Genomic DNA, 10,915 nt, shown 5'->3' on the forward strand with positions numbered 1-10,915 from the left:
TCCTTCTCCAGGGACTGACGACATGCTCAGCGTATCAAAGCATGTAAGACAAAGTCTTGCCGTCCTCGCCTCCCAGGAGCATGCTGGCCTGACTTGTTCCGACACAGATCGGCTTGTCCTTTGAGCAGTCCGTGGTACTCTCAATAGCCTTCTCCATCACCACAGTCCAAAGGCGTTGCGTCTTCTAGGATCTTCTACAGTCTTCCATGGTGCAAGTGATGCTTGCACGACCTCACTGTGCTGGCAACCTCACTGTGCTGGTGATCCACCACGTCCACATAAGGAAATGCCCATGAAGCACAGGCTGTGGTGATCAGGGGCTGCCTGCTGAATCACCTGTGTCCAGCCCAGGCTCTGGGAAGACCGCCAGTGCTGGGCTTGTGGTGCTTGAGGACTGGTAGGGGCTATGTGGGCACGTTCCCTGGGATGAGGGCAAGGGCAATGTGATGGCAGAGCTGTGAGAACCCTCGGGTCACACGAGAGCTGGTGCTCTTCTGAGAAGTGAGGGCAGAGAGAGGAGTAGCCAAAGTGGCTGGTCCAAGGGAAGCGGGTCACAGGAAGGAAGGGCGGTGGGGGAAGAGCCCAGGGGAAGTAGAGCAAGACCAACCCCGTGCCTTCAAGAAGTATAATTGGCTTTTTCAACCTACCAAAATGACAAAGCTTTTTTTTTTTTTAATTTAAACTTTTCTTTGTGATGATAAAACTGATGAGCAACAGTGTCCTGGGAGGGACAACCTTCCCCATCGCTCATGGCACCTTAAGTTAATGTCACCATTGAGAAAGCAGGCTGACTACATGAATGAAGGATTTCATTATGCGTGGGTCTGTAGTCAATGCTCACAGAAGCAGCAGTCAAGAAATCAAATGCTGCATTGCACTGGGTGACTCTGCTGCCCAAGACCTCTTTCACATTGAAGAGCAAGGGCGTCCACTTTGAGCACCCAGGTGCCCTTGACCCCAGGTATAGTATTTTCAATCACCCCATGTGCATGTGAAAGTTGGACGACGAATGAGGAAGACCAAAGAAAAATCGGTGCATTTGAATCAGGGTGTGGTAAAGACTGTTGAAAGTACTACGGACTCCCGGAAGGACAAACAAATCTGCCTTGGAAGCAATACAGCCAGAATGTTCCTTAGAGGTTCCAAAGATGGCATGCCTTTGTCACACGCGCTTTGGACATGTTAGCAGGAGCAAGCAGCCCTTGGACAAGGACATCATGCTTGGTAAAGCAGAGGGTCAGTGAAAGAGAGGAAGGCCCTCAAGGTGTTGGATTGACACAGTGGCTGCACCAATGGACTCAAAGGTAACAACAATTGTGGAGATGGTGCAGGACCTGGCCCCGTCTCATTCTGGTGTCTATGAATCAGAACTCACTTGATGGTCCACAACAACATTGTGGTAGTTACATAATCTGTTGTCAATTTGAGACTTGAGAGTGAAGGGGTGGAGCTTAGCCTGCCAATCCGGTAGCAGCTTGATGACCTCATTGGGAAGCGCAACGGGGATAAGTAGCTCATTGGAGGTGGGACACACGCTGACTCTCTGCAAGACATTCCTGTTGAGAAGACACATGGAGCAACGCTAGAGCCCTGGAGCTGGAGGAGCCACTTGGAGACCCTGCCAGCACTGAGCTCCTTCCACTGCCACTGGATCCACAAGACTTCCCACCCACCGGCCTGTGATTTTCCTGCATTCGGTGTCATGCATGTGTTGTGTGAGTCTGAAGAGGAATTTACAGATTTGTATCGGACATATGGGCTAAGATCAGACAGATGGACTTAGTTTGGACTGAGCTGAGATGTTATCTCAGTATTCAATTGCTCTTGTATATAAAACCCTCTCATACACACATGAGTGTCTATGAATTTGTTGCTCTAGTCAACCCAGACTAACACAAACAATAACATAGTATTCATGCTTTCTGGTTTTGGTTGTGGTACTTGCCTTTCTCGAGTCTACTTTAAAACCGAGGCCTTGTGAAACTAAGTGGTTTGTTGGTAGTTGTCCAACTACTAAGTGGGTATGTCTAGACGGGACCTAAGTTTGTCTCTGAGAGTGATGAAGGATAGTGGAGTTTGGTTTGTTGACAAACCCGAGGCCAAGACTACAATGTGGAATATGTGCCAGGATTGTGTTTGGGTGGTGGGAGCATCTCTAGTTTCCTAAATGTACTGCAGGAACAAGTACTGTTTTCACCACGGAGGGGCAGCGAATAATGGAGCACATCTAGTTAAAATCGGAAGGAAACAAATGAGAGACAAACCAAGGAAAGGCTACTGGGTGTGGCTAGAGTGAGAGACCAGAGCACGTAGGGGGTGGGGTGGGGAAAGGTGGTGGGCTTCTCGAGATTTCATCCTTAGGAAACAGGAGGCCAAGAAGAGGCAAAGTCTCAGCTGTCCCAGGCTTGCAGTGATACCAAGCAAAGTGTGAGGTGGCAGGGAGTTTTATGATGAAGACTGGCAGGACTCCATTTTCCTAAACACACTGAATGCCACACGGCCTCTCCCCACCCCCCTTCTTTTCCGTCCTTCCGAGGAGCCAGGGTCCCTGGGATGCTGTAGGGAGTATCTGTGACTCCACCGGCTCACGCGAGTGGCCACTTCGGGAATCCTGAAGAAGATGAAGGCCCCTGTGGTCCTCTCCCTCATCAGTTACCTCGTGGTGCCAAGTGGAACTCGGGTCCTAGGGCGTTGCAAGGTGGCTAAGAAGCTCCAGGAAGGAGGCCTGGGCGACTTTGATGGCTATAGCCTTGAAAACTGTGAGTGTGGCCTGTCGACCCCTTTCTCTTTCCACCCCAGCCCTCCCAGCCCTTGCCCAGGTAACCCAATTCCAGCTTCCCGCAGAGTGGCACATCTCCTGGTCTGTCTTAGGGGTGTGCCTGGCTTACTTCGAGAGCAAGTTCAACCCCACCGCTGTGTACGACACGTTGCACGGGGACTACACTGGCTATGGCCTCTTCCAGATCCGCAATAATGGGTGGTGCGACCGCGGCAAGAACCTTTGCCACGTGTCATGCTCTGGTAAGCCCCTCCCCTCTGTTCCATACGGGAGATCTGGGGATGGTGGTGGTGTGCTCAGGAGTCTCCCTTTCCCAGGGCCGGCCTGGAAGGACAAGTTTGGAAGGAAGGATGGGGAGAGCCCGGCAGGATCTGAGCTGAACTGCATCTAAGGCGGAAGCTCAAGGGGCCTGAGCACGGGCACTTCCAGCGTGGTTGCTGCTGCTGGTTGCCGTGGGGCCAATTTGAACTCATGGTGACCCACTGTGTGCCGAGTGGAACCGCCTCCGAGGATGCTCAAGGCGGTGACCTCTCGAAAGCAGGTTGCCAGGGCTCTCTTCGGCGGCACCTCCAGGTAGTAGTTGAGTGTTTAATGGGACAAGAGTAGACAGTGAGAAAGGGCTGCGGTGAGTCAGGTGAGGTCACCTGGGAACGCAGCAAAGGAACCCCACACCCAAATGGACAGAAAGGTGTCAGAGTGTCAAGAGGAGGCGGGGGGAAGCTGAATCCACCCGAGAGCATCTGAGTCAGAGTTGTAGGAGCACAGGGTCCCCCCGCAGGGCCTGCGTTCACTCACACTCAGCCCCGACTTCCTTCCTTCGGGGGAACCGATGCTGTCACTTTGCCATCAAGAGAGGAAGGCAAATCCTGTTGTGGTCGGGTGCCCTCAGGTGGGCGTTCCGACTCAGCGGGACTCCTTAACACAGCGGAACCAACCCCCCCACCCCTTCCCCAACCCCGGTCCTGCGTCACCCCCACAGCGGTCCTGATGTTTGAGCTCACTCTTGCGGCCACCGTGTCCATCCATCTTGCCCAAGGTCTTCCTCTCTTTTTGTTGTTTTTGCTGCCTCTCCACTTGACCAAGCACGATGTCCTTCTCCAAGAACTGGTCTCTCTCGACGACACGTCTGAAGAACCTGAGACCAAGTGTCGCGATAGTTGCCTCTAAAGAGCATTCTTGGCTGCGTGTCTGCCAAGGCAGATTCGTTTGCTTCTCTGGAGCTTTGGCCAGTCTTCTCCAACCGCCACAATTCAAAGCAGTCGTTCTTCGGTTTTCCTTCTTCAACGCCACATGCCTATGAGACAAATCCGTAGCAGTTCAAAAGAAGAGGAAGTGAGGACTGCAGTCAGGGATGACGCGGAGGGCATCAGGTGATCCTTGTAGCCCACTACATGGGTTGAATGGGCACCGAACAAACAGGACCAGTGCAAGACAGGGAGATAGTTTGGAGATGCCCACAGAAAGCCGAGACCTGCCCTCCCCCAGTCCAGGGACTACACCCAGTGAAAAGGACGAGCAGGAAAGTCCAGAGCGAGGACATTCTAAGTAGAACAGAAAGAGAGTCTTCCCTGAGAATCTGCAGCCACCAAGGAATAGGATTCACAAGGAAGGGAAGCAAGTCACTGTGAGCAACAGGCTCTAGAACAGCGGTTCTCAACCTTCCTCATGCTGCGACCCTTTAATACAGTTCCTCATGTGGTGACCCCTCCCAACCATAAAATCATTTTCATTGCTACTTCATCACTGTCATTTTGATACTGGTATGACTCAGGTGAGCCATATGAAGGGGTTGTTCAACCCCCCAAAGGGGCCATGACCCATAGACTGAGAGCCACTGCTCTAGACTCTCTGTTTTATAGGAAGAGGTGCTGAGCCCTAAGAAGTATTGCATACTTTTCCTACCCAGTACGGTGAGGGAACAAGAGGAGCCCAGACTTGGTGGCCCAATAGAATCTTGGCCTTTTTCCCAATCCTTTACTAGCTGTGTGATCTGAGCCTCAGTTTTCTCACCTGTAAAATGGACACACCAGTCCCGAGGTCACAAGAGTTTTATGGACTTTTCAATTGGACAGGGTATGTAGAGGGTGGAGCACGACTGGGGTTGACTGCTGCTGGTGCTTGATACACCCACTCCTCACTCCTGACCTGACTATACTCCCAAGCGCAGACGGTAAGCAAAACCAACCATATGCAACAATGGAGGATGACCACAACACATCACCAAATGGAGGAGGACAATGTCACAATCACCTCGCTGCCACATGGCATTGTTGTGCCAAAGTACATCATTTCATAACTGCCACCCCTCTGGCAGGATGGTGGCAGATCATGAGTCAGCCAAGATGACATGGAACCTTAACCGTCACAGCCACTGTTACCGCAGGGTGTATGTCTCTAATGCATAACATTGTGGACAGAAGATCTTTATGATTGATGTTCTGAAATTTGAAATGTTGGTTAACAAGGTAGTCAATAAATGAGGAGTAGTTGTTCTTTACAAGGAAATTGGAGACCAGGATGCTATATATAAATGCATGTAAATAACAGATACAAGTAAAGGCCTACACTGAGTACAAATGTGACCCCCTTCCTAAATCTGCCTGTAAGTTGAATGTATGTAACTCAGAACAGTTAGGTGAGATTTACATCTACCATCATTTGTCTTAGTATGTACTATGTAGTGTAGATTTCCATGCATACATTTTTTAAAAAGCACTCCGTGATATATTAACCATCTTTAACATAACGCAAAGAGGCTTCTAAAAGTTTTTTGAGACATTATATTACTTTTTAATTCTATTTTTCATGAATGTTTGAAGCTCCCTTGGAATGCCATAATAAATGTTTTGTTTGTTTTTATTGTATCGTAACCTAGTGCCCTTGTGTTGTCATGAACCACTGTATTATATACCTTGAATTTGAAATACAATAGGTTTTGAAGGGCTTGGTTTGTCCGTAAGTTGGACGTGCATAATCAATACAGGTGCTGCCTGTATTGAATCAAAGCTGCGTGGAAAGAATTCAGAATGGACGGGAGATAGCAGGCGAGCTCATCAGTGGCAGAGCTTGAATGACTACTGTTTCCATGAACGGAGGACCCAGGTTAGGGGATACAAAGGGGAAAAGTGCCATAGGAAGCGTGGCATATCTCTAAGCTGTAGGTTATGATTTGGGCTGCTGTGAGGTCAACAGTTCAAAGCCACAGCCACTCTGCTGGATGAAGATGAGGCTTTCTACTCCGATAAAGAGTTACAGTCTCCAAGACCCACAGAGGCAGTTCTACCTTGCCCTATAGGGTTGCTATGAGTTGGAATGGCAGAGAGTTTTCTTCTTCTTTTTAAAGGATTTAAAGTTCTGAAGATGGCAGTGAGTTTTGGAGAGTGTGTTAGTCTGGGTTGACTAGAGAAACAAATTTATAGACAATCATATGTGTATAAGAGAGAGTTTTATGTAAAAGAGCAATTATATATTGAGAAAATATTCCAGTACAGTCCAGATCATGTCCATAAGTCTGATATGACCCTGTATGCCGATATTAGTCCACAAATTCCTTGTTAGACTTACGCAGCCATTGCATGGCGCTGAATGCAGGAAGATCACAGCCCAGTGGGTGGAAAGTCTTGTGGATCCAGTGGTGGTCGAAGCATCTCAGTGCTGGCGTGGATCTCAATGTGGCTCCTCCAACTTCAAGGCTCTGGCTCCCATCAGCCTAGCTCCATGCGGCTTGTCAGCAGGAATGTCTCCCATGAAGTGTGTGTGTGTGTGTGTGTGTGTGTGTGTCGCTTCCAGCAAGCTATTTATCTCCTTAGTGCCTCCAAATGAAGTCATCAAGCTGCGACCTGATTGACAGGCTACACTCCACCCCTTCACTCTTAAGTCTCAAATTGACAACAGATTTTGTAATGACCACAGAGGGGACACTGAAGCAACGCTTTAAGGAAGAGCAACCAGACCAGATTAGGAAAGAGGGAGACTGTAGACAATAAGGAAGTTTCTGCACTCACCCAAGAGGTGAGGTCTTGGTCTCCAAATTCCAACGGGAGACTGGAAGAGGCAGGAGGAAGGCGTAGATGTGTCAGTCCCTCAGGAGCACCCCTGGGCCCTTTCACATGCTATCTCCTCTCCCGGAACAACTTTTCTTCCAGAGAGTTCCCACAACTCCCTTTCTGTATCTACTCCTCAGAGGTTAAGTGGTCCATTCACCCTTCCCTTGCCCTTCACGTCTAAAGTAAACGCTCCTCCCTCCTAAGTGCTCCCATTTCGTGCTGTGTCCTCCACCCCTCCCATTCCTTCCAGGAATCCCTGTACCACAACTGCCTATGACTCTACCAAGGAGCCCTCCTGGGCAGTGGTATGTGATTGACTGCTAACCGAAAGGTTGACTGTTCGAACCCTCCAGCCACTCCACAGGAGAAAGATGTGACAGTCTGCCTCCACAAAGAGGAGCACCTGGAAGCCCTAGGAGCCCGTTCTTCTCTGTCCCAGAGAGTTGCAAGGATCAGAATGAACTTGGTGCGATGGTTACGACTCTACTCTCTTCCAGGCTGCATGCTCTGTTGAGGGTAGGGTCTGGCCTGCCATGTTTGTAATTTATGTCTCCACTGTCTCTCGTAGTGTCTAGCGCAGCATACACATTATATAGATATCTAGCTATGCAAAGACATCTAAACATGTTAGCAGGTGAGACCGGTCCCTAGCGAAGGACATCAAGCTTGTCAAGTGGAGGGGCATCGAAATCGAGGAAGGCCTTCCATGAGATGGATTGACGCTGTGGCTGCAGCAACGGGCTCAGACACGAGAATGATTGTGAGGATGTTCCATGTTGTTTCACACAGCGTTGCTATGAGTTGGGACGGCACCTAGCAACAACCAACCCCACCCCCACCCCCCAAAACCAAACTCACTGCAATGGAGTTGATTGTGACTCACGGTGGTGTCCCTCGAGGACTGAGTAGGACTGCCCCTGTGGGTTTCTGAGACTGTAACTCTTGAGGAAGCAGTCAGCCTCCTCTTTCTCTGGCAGAGTGGCTGGTGGTTTAGAACTGCTGACATTGCAGTTATCCCCCAGGACTCCTCTGAACAACACTAGATGTAAACATATCTCTCTAATAAAAATGAGTCAAGAATTATAAGAAGAAAAAGGCAACGAGTTTAGTCAAATATGACTACCCCCTGCTACCCCCTAAGGTGGCCTAATAAAAAAAATCTAGGGATAGAGTTATTCTTGGAAACACATGCAGGCCTTTCTAGGTGTGAGCCCTCGGTGCCTTTCCTGACTTAGCTGTCACCCAATAGCATGCTGCTGTTCCAATTCATTTTCTCCACAGCTCTCCTCAATCCAGATTTAAAGAAGACCATTGAATGTGCCAAGAAAATTGTACAAGGCAAGGAAGGGATGGGAGCATGGTAAGCGATTTGTCTTTAATGGCATTCCCTTCCTTGTCATTGACGAGTCTCCTTCTGGGCCAAGGTGAAGATGCAGCACACACCCGTGGGGTCCAACGCACCAATCCACGCAACACTTCGTCACGGAGTCCCATAGCTCCTAGGCCCTGGGGGAAAAGAATAATGATCTGACTAGTTGCTTTTAGTTGAACACTAATTTTTATTTTATATTGCAAATCTGGCTTAGGGTGCCAGGCAGATAGGATACCAGGGTCTATGCCTCGGATCTTTCCCCTCCCTGATGATGTCTTTGGTGTAAATTCCTATAGGCTTTAGAGTTTCCATAAAAGTGTTCTGGTTCATTTTGCATGGGACAGGGTGTCGTGGGATTATAGTGCTGCGGTGTGTTCTTAGGTGGTCCAGGAGAGGGACCTGAATGTGAGGTTCAAACAGACCCATCTGAATCAACAGGGAAATACACTTGTTCCCATGTATAAAAGTTATCAAATATGCGTTTTCCTTCTTTCTGGAACTGTTCGACTTTATCGGGAGAGAGAGACATACTTGCCGCAAGAGCACCATGTCTCTCTGTGTTCTTCAAAATAAATGCCGAATTCAATGGGAAAGTGAATACAAGGCAAATGGAGAGGAACAAAAGCAGTCAATGAATGAAGGCGTCCACAAGTGAGCAAGATGGAGGGAAACTGTTTCAGGAACACAGACAACGTAGCAGATGAGCCAACCACGCTTCCCCCGGGCCTCTTGTCTAGGAACACAGACCCCACTGGACAGGAGACTCACACGCATGCGCGCGAGCGTATGCACAAATGCAGGCCAGTGGGATTTGAGCTACCATCCCTGGGAGGGCCATACATCCTGGCTTACAGGCGGGTGGGTGGTTTCCAGGTGATGCCTCTTGATCTGATATAGTTTGTCATATACACTCTCAAAAGGGACCCTGTTTGGACAATGAGTGACATGGTAAGTCTACCCAAAACCAAGGTGGCTCATGAGTCTCTCCTCCCCCCACACACACACCAACATGACTCCACAAGGCAGCCCTAATAACACCAACATTGAGACAGACCTCTCATTTGGCACATCAATGAAAAATTCTAATATTTTATAAGTATTAATATTTCCAGTATTTTCGAATGTCTGCTCTGTTTGGTAGTAAATGATTAAATTAGAATATTAAATGAAAACTCATGCTAGTGTTCAAGTAACTGTCCTAGATTGTGTCCGTATATGTACCAAACTATATTAACGTTAAAGCTATAAATATTGTGGTTTATAAAATTTAGGACACAATTGTATGTAAGGAAGGGTTCCATAGTTAAAAAATAACTTGACGAAATTCATTGCAGTGATTGACTTTTGTGACTTTCCTCACTTTGAAATGCCGCCAGGGACTGGGGTGCCCGCTGTGTTTGTATTACCGCAAAGAGCCATGATTGCTGGCCCTCCTGGCTGCCGCTGCCAGATCAGCAGATGTGGATGGCTGTCTCAGAATAGATCAGAAACCTGCTATCCATGAACATAGACTGTCCTGGTCCAGTAACTGTGCATGTTGGGTCCAGTTGCTTATGAGGTGACTGTAGCAAGAGTTAGACTCAATAGCTATCGTTCATCCCACTTCTTATTTATTATAAAGAAATCATATCTTCTCCAAAGACCTGCCAAGACAGAGAGTTTCAATTACATAGACAGGAACTGTAGGAGCTAGTTATCAACATAAGATATCAACAAAACGGGCCCGTTTTGTTGATGCTCTAAGTACGTGGTTACATGTTGGGCTGTTAACCAAAAGGTCAGCAGTTCAAAACTGCGAGCCACTCCATGGGAACAAGATGAAGCACTCTACTCCCACAAAGAGTTACAATCTCGGAAACCCACCACAGAGACAGTTCTACTCTGTCCTCTAGAGTTGCTATGAATCAGCATTGACTCACTTGCAGTGAGGTTTTGTTTTGTTTGTCTGTTTGGGGGTGTAGCATGGGACAAGAGGGGTATGAAGAGTTGGGGAGCACCAACATTCATGCCAAGGTGTGGTGAGAGCAAGGGAGATGAACCTGAGATCGACATATCCTTCCTACCTGTGCCCACAGCAGAGGTGGCAAACTCAACTGCTTTAAAGGCCAAACCAGGGGGTGGTGGTGGTTGATGGATGTGAAGGCAGTGGTACCCTGGATAGAGATGCTAAATAAGGAGTCCCCTCCCATTCATTCTTCTGAATTTCCTCTCCACAGGCCTTCCTGGACCCTGAACTGCCAGAACTCCGACACTCTGGAACGTTGGCTGGATGGGTGCAATCTGTAGCTGCCTGTGTGGCCCCACACCACCCACCAGGCCCATCTTCTGAAGGAAGATGCTTTTCTGTCTGTCTCTGTCACCAGAACCTACGGATTGTATCACTTCTTGCCAGTTCCAAAAGGAAAAGGACCAACGTGTGTCTCATACAGGGATGCAGAATAAATGAGCTTCTGCCTCCCCCCGGGCCAAAGGTCTCCGTTTGTAGGATGATGTGATGGTTTTTCTTCCCTTCATGTCGTAGCTTAGCATGACCAACTCTCAGATGGTGGGCAGCATTTGGGGTACGGATAACCTGATGCTCCTCTGGACGTCCATATTAATAGGAAAGGAAGGAAGGGAGGGGGGACCAGATGGAAAGAGGAGAGGCAGAAAAGAGAAGCCAAGATGAAGACATCCAATTGTTCAAAGATTGAGAGTGTCCCATGTTGGGTGGACACG

The 10,915-nt window shown here is 48.6% G+C and overlaps 1 protein-coding gene across 1 annotated transcript; it reads left to right on the forward strand.

Annotated features, from left to right (window-relative positions):
• Positions 1-2,620: 2,620 nt before the first annotated feature.
• On the forward strand, positions 2,621-10,483 carry LYZL4 (lysozyme like 4). The gene is made up of 4 exons (XM_075555574.1): positions 2,621-2,759; positions 2,872-3,021; positions 8,107-8,185; positions 10,414-10,483. Exons 1-4 carry the CDS (start codon positions 2,621-2,623, stop codon positions 10,481-10,483), a joined length of 438 nt encoding a protein of 145 aa, XP_075411689.1.
• The last annotated feature ends 432 nt before the right edge of the window (positions 10,484-10,915 follow it).

This window comes from Tenrec ecaudatus, chromosome 8 (genome assembly GCF_050624435.1).
Source record: "Tenrec ecaudatus isolate mTenEca1 chromosome 8, mTenEca1.hap1, whole genome shotgun sequence".
In the NCBI taxonomy this organism is placed as follows: Eukaryota; Metazoa; Chordata; class Mammalia; order Afrosoricida; family Tenrecidae; genus Tenrec; species Tenrec ecaudatus.